Below are 16461 nucleotides of genomic sequence, written 5' to 3'. Positions count from 1 at the left end.
TGATGGCAAGATTGTTTATTTCAAAACCAGTTGTGCACAACTAACAGACAGACAATAAATAATGTAGAGACCAAAATAATTTTCCGTATATCTACAAATCAAAGTGATTTGAAGATGAGTTTTTGCACATTTTTAGACATGTGACAACCAACTTAAATACACACTGAACTAGTGTCTTATCCTAGGATGGAATTGCTCACCCAGACGGAATTTTTATACTCTGGGATGATAAAAATGTCACCCTTGGAAAAACAAAAATCACACAGCTGTTAAACTTTATCAGTATAAAACCAATAAATGCTAAAAAGAAAAAAAATACAGTGAAATAAACATGTTTGGTCTCATTGGAAAAAAAAAAACATGGTAGATACACATTTTGAAGGGACAAATGCACACTTCATTTCCTGTCATGTGAGTGGCAGTTTGTATGTTTGGCAGCTGAAGCAAAAACACAAAATTTCTTACACAGCCTAATGCCATACAATAATGCAACATACACTTTAAAATATCGCCAGTATAATAAGCAGTCAGCTGAACGATGGTTACAGTTGGAGAGGATGTCAACCTCTTTTTCAACTACAAGAAGCAGGAACTAAAAGTTACTTTAGGAATATCAATAAATCATTGGCTGAAGCTAACATGAGGTGAATGCACTTAATATTAGTGCAGGTGGCATACAAGTCTGAATGTAGGAGTCCATGATGCATCAAGTTAGTGTGTAGAAAGCATGAAGGCATTCCGTTACATTATAAGAATATTACTAAACAAGAAAAGGCAAGAACAGGTGTTATAGTACATTTAAATTCCTTGAGAAGAAGAGAGAAGCATTGTTATATTAACCTTGTAAAAAAAGTAGGTGAACTTCCAGAAAAAAAGCTTTCTGAGATACTTCATCACATGTTTTCTAACTATTACCATTCCTAAAATTATTATGTCACAATTCGTCTGTGAGCTTTGCATGTTTTTCTAAGATCTGCCAATCTGAGATAACCTTGGAGTAAAAAAAATCCACACGTTTCCAAAATATCAAAAGTAATATAAAATGAAAAAAAAAGAAGATATAAGTAAACAAGCAATTTATATTTACACTACATACAAATTAAACAACACATATCATTTCATTCATCGATGGCAGTCATTTTTAACTTGTTGGTCATCTGAGTGCCCCCCCCTCCAAAATATCCTTTGATTTGATAGTCAGTATTCTGCCAGAGCTGCAATATCCCTGTAGAATGAAGCTTGGAATAAGTAAATGAGTTTCTAAGAGCGACACAGGATGAGGGGATAGGTGGGGTCTGGCGCCCTCTGCCGGGCGGCCGGTGACATGACATGAAGGAAAAGGCAGCGCCGCTCAGAGATTATCTCCAGGCTGGTACTGAGGCTCTGTGGCAGTGAAGTAGTCCTCCAAAAATGCCTGCAGGTACTCAAAAGTGGGCCTCTCCTCTGGGTCTTTCTTCCAGCACTGCACCATCAGCTCATGCAAGGATATGGGGCAGTCCTGTGGGCACGGCATCCGATATCCCCGCTCCACCTGCTCCAGCACCTCGCGGTTGTTCATGCCTGGAAAGACAAACACAGAGGGACTCAGGCAAAAGTGGCTGAAGACCTATCTGCACAATTGTGGTCCAATATTACAGTCTCTTTTACATTGGAGTTTAACTAATTCAACTAGCAATCATATAATCTACTTTATACCAGGTATCTGAGTTGTAGGGAGCCCATGGAAAGGAATTTGGTACACACACACACACACACACACACACACACACACACACACACACACACACACACACACACACACACACACACACACACACACACACACACACACACACACACACACACAAACACACACACAGAACAGAGTTGAATTGTTGAAAGTCATAATACAGTACTGGATATTCGACTCAATATCTGAGTTTTAAAAATAATCTGATGATAGTGTATTGTTTTACATTAATTAGTGTCACACAAACACACACAACTAAACCATCTTGCTTTGCGTGCTGCTCCCTAAAACAGTGATCATTTATTTTGCCGTCTGTAGTCTTAGGACAGACAAAGCGTTTAAAATGTACTTATATGACTTAACCATGAAATGCATTTTTGTCATCTGACAAATAATAACACGATGTATTTGATAGTAATTTGATTGATTTGTCTATAGAGGAGAATGTCTGGTGTGACATGCAAAACATCACAGTATTCATGAAACGTGGTGATTTGCATTTTTAGCCCTCCAGGACATTTTAAATCAAGACGCCATGCAAACATCGTCAAAAAAATAAAAAGACATATTTGTCCTATTAACAAGGGTAAACCGCACTGGGGAGGGAGTGGAGATAATTTATGTGGAGCATGGTATTGACATGAACGCTGTGACAGCATGTAATTATAGCGCAACAACATGGGAGGGTCTGTTTGAAGTAGCCCAGAGGAATTAGCATTGACTTATTATCTGATAGATGCCCGTTGGGCTGGGGACAGGAGGGAGGTCGGTTCAAGGCCCACGTGGACCAAAACATTTGGAATGCGATCTGGCATTGGAGAGGTGCCAGTTTGCCTCTTGATCACTGCCGAGGTGCCCTTGAGCGAAGTACCGTCCCCTTACAAGTTGATCATTATTGCGCACAGACACTCGATACACAGCCACTTAGGCTAAGGATATCATTACTAGTTTAAGGTTATGAATGGAATTTTAATTTGGTTTGATTAAATTAAAAGTGACTGTTGGGGTTTGGCGCAAACATGGACTCAACTTCGTCAAGTTTATAATAATCTGATTAGTTTAAATTCCTTAAATATACTATTGAATGTGTACGGAAGAAAAACAGGGAAACATGTTGAAACACGTTCACACTGCTCTGGGTTCTAAGATGAGTGTGTGACGGCGTACGTTATGTGACATGCTGCTTTTCTTTCCAGCATCGAGGACAGTGAACACACTCACCCGGGTAGGGCACTCTGCCCTTGGTCACCAGCTCTGTCAGCAGAATGCCGAACGACCACACATCTGACTTGATGGTGAACTTCCCGTAGAGCGCTGCCTCAGGAGCCGTCCACTTTATTGGGAATTTTGCACCTAAAAGAAATTCAGATGCAGACATTTCTAGTTTAACATTTGCATCGTTTTAAACAGAAGGTAGGGCAGAGCTCTGCTTTTTTTCATGCACCTGTGATTTCGTTAGTGTGCAGATATGAGGACACGGCAATGGACACGGGGGAGAAAAATTCCATTACATCGGCCCAAGTTAAACAAGTCTAAAGTTTTGATTGCTAACAAATGAAGCACGTTGAGTTACAGAGTCCTAAAGTCCTCTTTCAGTTCATATCTGCCAACACAATGAAGGGAAGCCACTTGTTCCACATCCCCTAAAGGACAAACATAGCAACAGATAGACTTGTGCATAACCTGCACTACACTCTGGTGTGAACTGTGTACGTGTCACTGCCATGACGCAAACACATGTGCTTCAGCTTTGGACCGTCGTCGCCAAGACCAACTCCTGCTCATTCACCTTGTTTATACCCAGAAGTACTATGTGCGCAGTACTTGTATATAGTTGTGGATGAAATAATTTTTGGAAGTGATTAAATGGAAAAAGTCATCGCCCAGCCTGCCAGATTTTCCTCTAACAATGAGGCTTTCAAAAAGATGTTGTTGCTGTGGATGAACAGAATAACAGAAAAACATTCCAGTCAGACGACAGGCCCTTAAAAAAAAATCCAAAAATTAATATCTAGCATCATGAGTAGCATCATTTTTCCTTGATATCTGTACAGAATTATTTCAATAAATAACAAGAAACAATATAGGAATGTGATTCTGTGATATTACGAGGCATTTTCAGAAAAAAAGCTCTTTAAATACTTTATTTATCTTGTTGAGATTCATGGACATTACAATACTGGTGACCCTAAGAAGCATATTCCTCCATGTATAAAAAAAAAAAAAAAGTAATACAAAAATTAAAAGGATCGGAAATGACCATAAATTATTCGGTTATGCTTGAGATGCTACAGGGATTGTTTTCACTGGACGATGCTTCAGATCCTTCCTAGAAACCCATTAACACATCATTAAAGTCTTTACGAGCTCAAACACTCCTTAGGTTTTTTTGACGAGATAACCTCATTAAGTAAATCGCTACTTTTCAAACTACAAAGTACAAATGGATTTCACATGAGGATTTGCTTAAAACCGGTGCAACCCGGGCTCAAGCCTTTCCTTACCTTGTCTCGCTGTGTATTCGTTGTCTTCAATGAGCCTGGCCAGACCAAAGTCAGCTATCTTGCACACCAGACCTTCTCCGACTAGGATGTTGGCAGATCGCAGGTCTCTGTGGATGTAGTTCATCCTCTCAATATATGCCATACCTGCTGCCACCTGGGAAATGAAGTTTATTTTTCCGATGACTATTGCGTCACTGAACAGTTTAAATATTTTAGATTTTCTTCTTTCTTTTTTTTGGTACCTGAGCTGCCATATCCACAAGGTTTGGCAGTTTGAGGCCTCGTCCTTCTCCATCTTTCAGGAAGTCAAGCAAACTCCCTTAAAAAAAAAAAAAAAAAAGAACAAGAGGAAGAAATAAGATCTGTGGTCACATTGGAAATGTTGTGACATTGCTTCTGGAATTACTGCTCCTGCATCAGATTTTTATTTGTTCATTATTGTTGTGTTGAGAATCTCTGGGACAAAGCGCAGTGCTATATAAAGTAAGACATACACAGAACTGTCAACGCCAATGCATAAATTATGAACACGCTGTGTAGGTGTATGCACGGATGTGTGTATGTAATATTCATAGTCTTCTTCAGTGTTGATTTAAAAGCGAATCTACCTTTGCACATGTACTCAGTGACGATGTAGATGGGTTCTTCGGACACCACGGCGTAGAGCTGCACCAGCTTGTCGTGTCGGAGCTTCTTCATGATCTGGGCCTCCTCCAGGAAGGACTCAGGAGACATGGTCCCGGGCTTCAGGGTCTTGACCGCCACCTTGGTGGTACCGTTCCATGTCCCTGAGACATTCGCCATGAAAATGACAGAATGAAATATGAAAGGCATAAAATTCAAGCATATTAACATTTAAACAGGAGCCATTTACAGATGGTGCATCCTCCCAGCCACTGCAAAACACACTGAACAAACAAGCATGAATGCTAGCGCTTTTACTTTTGCAATTGGACAGAAATAAATACTAAAACCAGAAAAATCACAAAACCTGACGCTAAAAATCAAACTAATTACATTTTTGAAATGTAAAACTGATAACTTTCTTTAACATGAACAAACATCTCCCTGCGTTCTGAAAAAAATGCTAAATAAAAAAACTTTATTTTAGCTTGTAAAAACAAGCTTCCATTTATAGACTTAAAGCGAAACAATGTTATTCTAGGACTTGACGCGTGTCTGTGGTACCAACATATTCAGATCTCAGCAAATCAGACACAAATGGAACATTTTCACCACCAAAATGTGGAAGAGAATATGTTTAACTGAAGTAAGCTAAACTAAAAACAGGAGGTGCCTGAGTAAAGTTTGGAAGAGACATGTCCAGCAGGGGGAAAAAAAAAGATTTAACTGGTCTAGTTGTCACATGAGCTCCTGCATCAGATGGTGAGTCACAGGAGGACGACGACTACAGTCAGAGGTCTGTCCAGCATCTAAATTTCTAAATGAAATAATTGGAGACAAACACGCCTCTCTTCAGCTCACTTTTACTTGTGAATGATCTAACACATGCAGCATGTTTCACAACACCGCTCACAGCTGTCCATTTCCTCCTTCCATGCCAAAAATACAACGGCTACAAGATACACACCCATCCAGACCTCTCCAAACTGGCCGTTGCCGAGACGTTTGATGAGCTGCAGAGACTCCCTCGGGATCTCCCACACGTCTTTGGTTTTGACGGACAGGTCGGTCAGACGAGGCATGCCTTTGTGGCACGGCACGATCAGTCGACAGCACAGCCCCGCAGCCCTGGCTGGATCAACCGTTGAGATGTTTAGATGAAGTAATATAATAACCACAGGACATTGTTATGTTCCAAAGAGGAAACGCAGCTCGTTTCAGCGTAAGCGAATCAGAGTCTCACCTGAATAGTGCTGTACGAGCTGCTGGAGCGTCTCAAACTGGGCCCTGGTGGTGATGTAGTAGCCTCCGCTGTCCAGCTTGCGAATCTTATAGTGTTTGACGTGGTCTCCCTTGATGTCATCCCAGTCCTGAATGGAGAGAGAGTAGGCCCCTGGAACAGCAAAACACAGCCATTAAAAAGGAAAAACTGACAGATTCAGGCTGATCGTTACAAAACGTCTGCTAAGATTTACAATATCCCAATAGACCACGTGGGAGAACATGATAGTGTGTATGAGGCTCACTGTGCAAAGATTCAGGGTAGAGAATGTGGAGCGTGACACTGAATGAAGTTTAAAGCTGCAATATCAGTCTAAGCTGTAAGTTTTTCAAAAAGAAAAATGGCTTCTACATTTTAGTACAACTACATCCTGAATATTTACTGATTCACACACGTATTTCCTTAACTTTCAAACTTTCGCCGTGGCGGTTTGTTGGATGCCACTCAGTCTGAGTACCTTTGGTTGTTTCACTCTCACGGATGAGGAAAGTGCCTCTGGCGCTACCGCTGGACAGCAGCTGCCTCTCCGCATCCTTTCGGCCTAGTTTACCAAAATACCAGCTGCAACGGAAAACACAAGGGTTCCATGATATGATAGCATACTTCATTTAAATAAAAGCAGAATAAGTATTTCTGTCTTGCTGCTGCGTCGGAAGGGAGAGATCTCACATACGTGTGATGTGTTGATTAAGCTGCTGTGCATCGGGGGAATGTGTGTGAGCTCATAAAAGTGTTTTACTACTCACTCCTCAGCTTGGATGGAGTCTACTGGAGCAACATAATTGCTGGGAATGTAACCGGTTCCACCTGTAGTCAGAGAACGGGCCTCCCACCAGTCTCCCTCACTGGAGAGAGAGAGAGAGGAGTAATGAAGGTAGGATCGAATATTAAGAGATCAGCATTTACACGTGATGCAGACGAGTGTGAATACACTAGTGTTTAAAATCTGAATTTTATGGGACAAACTATGTTATTGAAACAAGACATCCAGGCTTAACATGGAACATCCTGATAAAGCGGATCGGCGTTAGAGGGAGAGAATCCTTCCCTCTGATTGTGCTTTTAGCAACATCTCGAAATGTAGCATTTGCTCTCGATGGTGTCGCGCGGAGGTTTTCATACTTACGTGCTATTAAGGATCTGGAATCTCTCCCCCTTCCTGAAGCTGAGGTCATCCTCGGTCCTGGCTTCATAGTCGTAAAGAGCCACAAACAGAGTCACTCCTGCAGGACGAGGAAAAAAAACAACACTTGACTGTTAGAATTAGAGGAGGTAAAATATATTCAAGTTTATATTCAAGAGTTTTTGTGTAATCCTGCAAGTGATCCAACCAATTCCAAGCAAGCAAACAACCAGTAGTTAATACACAACTGGATGTGCCCGTCCTCTGGGGACGGTGAGGTCACTCAAACTGCCCTGGAGTGGTTGTGTCCCATAATGGGGCAGAAACTGTAAAGTGTTTTCATTTCCTGATTTGATCTCAATCATCCCTGGAAAAATGCTCCAATAGTTTGCTGAATTTCGCCTAACGGACCTCTCGATGACCGGAGGGACCAGATGAGGTCTCTGCTCTGTCCTTGTTGACCTTTGTTTGAGCGGGTTTAATCATGGAAGCCTTTACTCTCCTGTCAAACATAAATGCTGTGTAGTGCTGCCCTCCTGGGGTCAGTCCTTATTCATACAAGCTGATTATGCTGAATGGTGTTAGTGTGTTCGTGTTCACCTGCCCTGGTTCAACAAAAGCCCTCCAAGTAGACAGAATACGCTCTAATTTCTGCTGCACACATAATATTTATCTTTTAATACGTGGAGTGATTGGATGTAAATCTCGTCGCCCAACCGCGGAAACAATTGTACACAGTGACTGATCTTTATGTACGGGCAATGATTTAAGGCAAGCTTGTTTTCCATTACCTTTAAAACAATGAATATTCATCTTATTTTTTATTACCACTATATCTGCACACAAAGAATAAACATCCACCTGGAATACAGCAATTTATCAGTCAACACACTCGCATAGTTCACTGAATATTGGATTGGGGCTTTGCTGCTTTACGACTTTTCTGTTCTTTTAACTTGCCCGTCTGTGATTTGACCCTCATTTAGTGACAGAATTACAACCTCACAGCGTCGCTCTGCTCTAAGAGAACACATCGACATTTTGGCATTTAGACAAGGAAAGCTTTTCCTTCATATTTATAGACTTTTAGTAACGCTAAGCTGACCAATAAGTGTGGTATCAAATAAAAAGTCCTTTAGACGGGAGTGTTAGACGTGTGTCACATATTTAAAAGCTGTCACCTGTTCCACCACGAGATCGAAGCGTCCCAGACTGCGAGGACGTGTGGATTCCTCCAAACACAGTTACCCCCTGTGTGGCGCCGCTGTGGAAGTTGTTATAGTTGGGGATGGTGGTGACCCCAAAGCTGGGGTAGTGCTGTGGCGTGGGATCGGACCCATAGCGATACCCCGAGTTGTGAGACAGGCTGGCATCCCGGTCATCTGTGAGTTTTGCTGCTTCTTTATCCTTACATTGGACACAGCCCATTCTCTACTGTCTGTGGGTGGAAAGAGACTGAATTAGTAAATGGGTGAAATAAAAGTCGACTCCGTTGGGGGAAATCGTGATTCAATATTCCATTATATCAAAGATTCCTCTGAGAGCTACACAGTCTTATGAAAAATCTTTCAATTAGGCTGAAATTAAACCAGACGCTTTAAACGCCACTGCTAATTATACAGAGGAGCACAATATGATAGAACTGCCGGCCGAGGATAACACAAAAACCGCAGTGAATATGTGCAAACATGGATTTTAATGTGAGATACTCCAAGCTTCACTTGGAGTGTTCCTTCTCCCACAAAATGTTTCCACCCAGCCTTTGCATTTACAAGTTAGCATGGACTTTTATTTTTGTTTTCTTGGGGAAGGAGCCACACACCCATCTAAAATACAGACTCAGAGCGCCGAGTTAAAATGCAAAAAAAAAAAAAAAAAACACCCCCAAAAACCCCACACCGCTCACTGCCTCTACACCGCATCTTACAAGGAGGATTGATGGAGCATTTGAACTCACTAAAGCGAAGTCAGTTACTGCAAAGAATGAAGCAATCGTCCCATTAAAGGAGTCTTATCATCTTTTAAAAGACCCATTTAAACTAATGCACCCCCCCCCCCCTTTCAAGCCCTGGAATTTCATGAAGCCGGCGCAGCTCAGTGAGGAAGAGGCCGCTGACAGAACCAATGTCTTTCATCAGCTTGAGCAACCAGCTGACTTTGGGAGACGGCAAATTGGAAACATACTTGTTTACAGTCGCAGAGGAGCGAGAGCGGTGGCGTAGGGGTCAGATGGCAGCGGCGCAGCAGAGGAATATGGAAACGATTGCATTCACATCCACGTTACGAGAACAGTTCAATCCTATTTAAATGTTTCTGCAAGTGATATACACAAAATATTAGGTGAGAATAAATGGAAATGAGGATAAAAAAGATGCAACAAGGAGACTGAATCGTAATTCAATCGCTCTGATAATCGACTAATTTGTATTTCTGAGGAAAAATAGCAAATATTTGTTTTTTTTAAAAAAATCACCGGTTCCAGAATGCATCAAACTGATTTTTTTTTGTCTTACAACATGACTTTTGGTTCCAGAAGACTGTGATGGGCTTTTCTTTACTTTGATGAAGAAGTTTATATCTGAGATCAGAGGCATGCCCTCAGAGACACCGGAGCTTAATGGTTAGAAGGAGAGCTACTGAGTAATGAGCAAATTCCTTCAGGTCTGTTTTACATTTAAAAGCCAGTCCAAATTGCCTTTCAGAAGAAAGTGCCAACAGATGCATCACATGTTGCAGATTTTAAGTGATATAACACGCTACAGGCGTTGAAGCCGTCTCTCATCAGACTTTCGCTTAATGTTATGATGTTTCTTCTTGTGGACTTAACCGTGAACTTGATGTTTGAGCTGTGAATTATTCATTTACATTAAGATGTACCGTGTTACCATGACAAATCAGACATGTGCATGACACACTCCTAAAGTACAAATATTCAAAGTTGCAAGAAAGAATGCATGCATGACAAATACAAACATTACTGCTTGTGCACAGAATTTTTTTTTTTTTTCATTCTCATAATGTATTTGTTCCAAACTTGCAGAGCAGTAAAGACTCTGCAGACAGGAGGATCATTATGATTCATTACAGACAATAAAAACCCGTTAAATACCTAAAATAAGCCCAGTGGTAGCATTAGGCTAAAAGATAAAAGCTGGGATGACAGACTGAAGTACAAGTCATTCTTCAGCAATCATCAATCGCAAACAGCAATTTTCATGATCAAAAATATTTTTACACTGCACAAGTGAGAAAATATAAGAGAGCTAACTAACAGGTAAGGGTCTGGTGCATTCCTCTTTAAGTGCAATGGTTAAAAGATCCTCTACCGAAGGGCTCTGCGTAAATGAGGGGGGATCTTACACTGCTGTGCTGCCTGTGAGGATTATAAAAATCTCCCACATCTTAAAGTGAGGGACTACCATGGTTCAACATATCTGGAACCATTTTTCTGCACAGAACTAGTCTTAGTACTAATGCTTTTATGCATGTGCTGTCCATCTGGTTTGGTATTCTGATCACTGTCGACTCGGTGAATGTCTGCACTTTTTTGGTGCAACATTTACATTAGTGAGTGATTTTAAAACAACAACAAGAATCTTGTGACACTTTTTACAGACGTAAATGCACATTGGGAGCTAATCTGATGTACTAGGACATTCATGAAGCTGCCTGATCAATACAGTAAATTACAAAAGGACAGAATGTCATGGAGACGCAGCGTAACTGATGGATTAATCAGGAGACAGTCAGTCAAGCAATATAGTGAAAATAAAACATTTGATCTAAATGATCAAGAGCTCAGAGATTAACTGGATTCATCTATAAGATGATCAACAGAGATTTAAATCCACTGACAGTTTTGATAATGGATTCACTGTTTGCGTTTTTGAATGTTGGACACAGTAAGACCCGTCACTCGAACGTCATCATGGACAGGACAATGGTATCATTTTTATGCTTGTCAATGACTAAATAATTAATTTACCAAAACATTTAGTTGGCCCTGATAATGAAAAAAGCTGTCAGTTGTAGCTGTCTCTCATAAATAAATCCACCAAATCCTGAGAAATTAAAAGGTGAAACAAAGGAATCTTATAACGTATGGGATCTGATTTTCTATATATTTATTATCACAAAAGTAAGTCTGAAATGTTTTTCAAGGACAATAAATTGCGCTAAAAAATAAAAAATAAAAAAATATCCATGGCTGGACTATAGCTTCTATTATTGGTGAAAATAAAGTTGATGTGAAAAACGCAGATGTTCAAATGTGCCCTAAAATGGAAATTACAAATCAGGTGACAAATTTGGAGGCTGTGTGGGTAGACTAGTCCCTGTTATGAACAGAAATACATACGTACATATTGACAAGTTTCCCTCTTGCGGGGGGCCTAAAAATCCATGTAACATTTTAAATTTGAATTGCAAACTGTTTAACCCAGACTATTAACCCTAATAAAATTACTGACCTCACCGGAATACAATTATTTTGCAATTCAACACGTATGAAACTCAGTACTGTGTTCCCAGGACTTGGTACAAGTCTGACAATCTCCTCTTTATGGCTGCCATTCTCCAAATAGTTACAATATTTGCTTGTGTATCAGACAACTGAGTTCATTCAGTGGATCAACAACAAGACAATGACCACATTTCACTCTGCGAGAAGATTATCAGCACAATGAAATTCACTGTTAAGGCCTTCAAAGCATTCTTTTAGTGCTGAATGAAGTAGTTATAAATCCCACAGCTGAGGTTCATACAGTATGTACGTGTGGGTTTAAGCCACAGTCACAATGTTCACAGTTGAATATTCTGAGTCATGTTGTTGTTAAATCACTGAGGCCATTGTAAAGGATCACTCAGTCACAGAGATTTGCACCTAGTGGAGGAATATTTTCCAAATGGGGAAAAAAAAGGAAAACTAGGAAAACATTGTCTACTTTTTTTTTTTTCCACAAAAAGCATCAGATTCTTTCTACTTCTGCCTGTCAGTCTACACTGGGGGTTTAATGGTTCTTTCCAAATCTCATGCCAGTGGAGGGCAATCTAAGAATCCATTGGAAATAATGATGTGGTGGGTCTACCATAGACAATTTCTGGTGGAAGTGAATAAAGCGTTGGCTGACATGTGTTCAGGGCTTTAGGTTGAGCTGCAAGAAATAGATGGTTAATCGATCAGCACAAGGCAAAACTAGAATGCCATTCAATGCCATGCAAGTGTGTGCCAAGGCCCAACTATCCCATTTAATGAAATAAAGCCTAATCCAAAATCAAGCTCAAGGCTCTACAACCATAATGGAAGGGTAGTGGATTTGTAATGGCTAACCATAAATAGTGGTGGATCTGGACAGAAAGAAAATGTGCGGAGAGAATCTCTGTCAGTTTACATTGTTATAAACTTAATATAATGGAGTGTGGGGCTGTTGGTCACACAAAACAAGACATAAAAACATCAACAAAGACCTTTCAGATACAGTGACTGATATTTCTCATAAGTTTCTGATAATATATAACCCATATGATTGTTTGGATTATTCCCTCGATTGTAAAAATAATAATTTGGGTCCATTTTAATTCTTTGATTTTTATCAAAGATTCTTCTAACAGGCTATTTTCTGGAATTAGCAATTATTTTGTAACCGCTTGTGCAACGCAGCAATTAAATCCTGTGTTGTACCCAGTGGAGGAAAATCCTGAGAATCGCTTCAAAATAGAAAAGTCTCACAAGTCTATCAACTGCATGGTACTGGCTAGAAATAACACACAAAACGAGCCACAAGAAGTATATTGACTACTTAACAATAAATTTAAAACTGAAGAAGAAAACATGAAACTATCATAACCTTTAAATTGCAACATAGAATTCACTCCCCATCCCTACAATTAGCTGAATTTCTGGTTTTGATGACCTACAGTACATACAGCAGTTAACAGAAATTACTATAACAGTCAAAACACATGACTAAAGATTCAATACTCAGATTACACTCATGTTAAGATAAATATAACCAGCCAAACATCACATTTGGGGATCTGAACCCATCAAATATTTGGAATTTTGATTGACAACTTGATGAGATTAATGAGAAATAGAGTTAATGTTGTGGATGCGTGTGTTTAGATGCAACCTTAGTTGAGGGGACAACTTGTGATAACCTCCAAGAAAACCCCCCCCAGTATATATAACAAGCAAATATTCAATAGATTATCATCACCTCTGTGATGACACAATCTTGATTAAACCTTACAAATCATAGCTTTCGTGCCTGTTTGTCTGTATGGACATGGGGCCCTGGGGGGGGGGGGGGACCTATACGGTCCATGAAACATCAATGCAACTCCTTTCACTCACATTTGATGCAATTCATTGTGCATCCATTCACGGAGCAATGACAGGCTGACTTACTCATGGCTTCAGGGTGCTGAGTGCATAATTCACACACGGATCAACTTACTTGGATAAAACTGGGTCTGCACCTCTGGGTGACTGTAGTATACTGATTATAGCCTCTTATCAACATGATGGATGGCTACACCTCCAGACTCATCAGCCAACCCCAAAAGGCCAGCATCATGATGATATTTAACAGCGTGTGCATCATTACAGTTTATGAGAGCAATACCACAATTATTCGGAGTGAATCGACGGGAGGTTGTCTGCGGGCTGTAGTGGCGTGGCCTCGATGGTCAGCTCTGCTCTGCAGCGCATCCATCCCTGCTGCTGCAACACAGCCACCTCTCGATAATCTCAGCAAAACATCATCCACGATCCATAACAACACCGCCTGTTTGCTCACTTCTGGAGGCCAACTTATCTCTCCAACAGACATATACTCATCTGCAGGATGACTAGGGTGAATACAACACCCAGAATGGGATATTTATGCCGTCCTCTCTCTCTCTCTCTCTGCTGAGATGAATTCATCTCCACACAGCGCAAAATAAGGGACAAGGCGGGTGCACCAATTGAAATTCAACACAGAGGAAAAAAAAAAAAAAAAAGCGTGCTTACCACAGAGAAAACAAGATTAATCCATCGGGGTTTCCAGAAGGATTTGCTTTGGGAAGGAATCGCTGATATTTTCTTACTCTCCGTTTTTGTTTTTTCCTCGCATTGAGAGAAAATAGCGGTGGGAAACTCGTCCCTGAGATCCAGGAGCTCCTGTCGCCGCCGTGCGTACAGAAGATGACGACGGCAACCAGTGTCAATTCTCAACAACAATACCGGAAGTAGCTATATGATCCTACCAAAATAAAGTCTGACTGATCCGGAGCATGGCCGTACTCCGTTAAAGTTGGAAATAAGAACAAAGCACAAACCAATAAATATTTCAAAGATTTCATAGATCAGATATATTGTGGTGTTTATTCTTATTAATACTGTTAGTGGCGCCCATTGCATTATTTCGAGATACGCCGTGTCTCTTGTGCTCTTTATTTTGATATGCAAACACTTATGTTTCCGGTAGATCTGATTCCGTCTTGACGCGGCAGGGATTGCGTACAGCTGATGCGGATCCACGCCGACCAACAGCTGTCATTGACAAGGCTTTCGTCCAATCAAAGGGCATTATTTTTTAATGACACCGCCTCCTCGTTCGTGAACTAACAAAAGCCAATAGTTTTATGATATCACATAGTATAGTAATGTTATTTTTTGTTTTATTTACTAATTCCTCCAACAGTAATTGTTAAGGTGCCTCTACTAACATAATTTGAAAGGTTTGTATGATTGGTGCTGCTTGTTATGTTTTTTTGTCTACACTGTAAGAACATAATAACTCAAAAAGAACAGATACCAAATGAATATTGTGTGAAATTCCAGTGTTTCACTTTGAACCACAAAATTGTTATAACTGTTATTCAACCTGACTCAAACCTGACTATCAACACCTGGCTGGAAATTATAGAGAGTGACATATTGCGGCTGGTTTCATGATAATATTGACCTCAATTTGGATCAGAAATGTTATAAAAGCTTTAAGGTAAATATTTTCATCATTTAATGTGTTACCTTTCTTTGAGTTGGGTAGGTCATGTCTTTGCCATAGTAGGAAACCTAAATTAACTTTGCAGAGGCGTACTTTCTCTTAGTAGCTTCTACTTTGTGATGATGGTAACACGTTACTACATATTCAGATGATTAGAGGTGCCCTCTTGTGCATAATTACCTCCACTGGGATGTTAGATTTTCAGACTATATGACCTTAGCGGACTCGTACGCCCAGCTGAGTGTCACTTGGGTATTGACTGCATTTGCATTTGGTCCTTTAGAAGTCAGCATGGTGAGCCACTTAGAAGATAATAGTGAACTTTCAGTCTGACTTGAATTGTAGGCAGTTTTGATGTTGTTGAACATCTCCATGAACATACATACATTGTGTAGATAAAGAATTAGGAAACGCTGCAGATGGCAACCTAACAGGACAGCTGAAAAGGCCACATGAAGTCCAACATCAGAGAAAACTGTTCACTAAATCTGATATTTTCTGAATTATTTTGACATTACATGTGCAATTCTAATCTCTGTGGTGTTCATGTTAATGCTGCTCGGTGTGGGGAACTACAGTAGTTGGATTTGAGTGCAGGCGGTTGTTGATAGCTTCAAATGTTTGTATCTTGTATCTCTATCTGTATTTGGTCACAGGAACAGAGAGGGACAAATAAAAGAACTTCCAGTGATGTGCAGTTGAACTGAGGCAGAGTCATTGAAATTAATTTAAAATGAAACATAAAGGTTGTATGCTGACAAAAAAAAGATGTAATTCCTTCATCCCGTAAAATAATATTTTTACTGATCACTCAAAAACTTTTGATAATAATAATAATAATAATAATAATAGAATAACATTAAACATGATGAGACATTAAAACCTGAATTAAACCTATAACAGTGGTTCCATGGAGTCTTTGGCCTGTTATTACTCTAACATGTTCTGCTTTTATTCTGGCGAGGTAAATCTTGCTGACTTGCAAACACCACCTGCTGAAACAATGGTCTTAACATGTGAAATTTTGATGTCTGAGTGTCTGGTTTGCAAATTGTTCCTGAAAACTAGTTTACATATTCATGGCAGCTCACCATAATAATGACAGCTTTGCATGTAATCAGAATATCACAACAATGAGCGTGGCCTAGTTAGCCTGATGAAGGGAGGCTGGGTGAAAGAAGTCACCCTAATTCTCAAACTGTTGT

General features: G+C 40.1%; 1 protein-coding gene across 2 annotated transcripts; it reads right to left on the bottom strand.

Annotated features, from left to right (window-relative positions):
- Positions 1 to 14454, bottom strand: LOC137610901 (tyrosine-protein kinase fyna-like). Of its 2 annotated transcripts, none has more exons than XM_068338804.1 (12): positions 14278 to 14454; positions 8444 to 8700; positions 7266 to 7362; positions 6886 to 6984; positions 6597 to 6700; positions 6101 to 6250; positions 5825 to 5989; positions 4842 to 5021; positions 4476 to 4552; positions 4234 to 4387; positions 2951 to 3082; positions 1 to 1560 (listed from the first exon to the last, which is right to left on the bottom strand). In XM_068338804.1, exons 2-12 carry the CDS (start codon positions 8688 to 8690, stop codon positions 1352 to 1354), a joined length of 1614 nt encoding a protein of 537 aa, XP_068194905.1. In that variant the 5' UTR covers positions 8691 to 8700; positions 14278 to 14454; the 3' UTR covers positions 1 to 1351. The 2 variants fall into 2 exon arrangements, with proteins under 2 accessions (XP_068194905.1, XP_068194906.1); XM_068338805.1 differs by lacking the exon at positions 14278 to 14454 and adding an exon at positions 13721 to 14256.
- Between the last annotated feature and the right edge of the window lie 2007 nt (positions 14455 to 16461).

The sequence above is a fragment of the Antennarius striatus genome, chromosome 17 (assembly GCF_040054535.1).
Source record: "Antennarius striatus isolate MH-2024 chromosome 17, ASM4005453v1, whole genome shotgun sequence".
Taxonomy (NCBI): Eukaryota; Metazoa; Chordata; class Actinopteri; order Lophiiformes; family Antennariidae; genus Antennarius; species Antennarius striatus.
The sequence above is the reverse complement of the archived record's forward strand: the minus strand, read 5'-3'. Positions and strand labels throughout refer to the sequence as shown.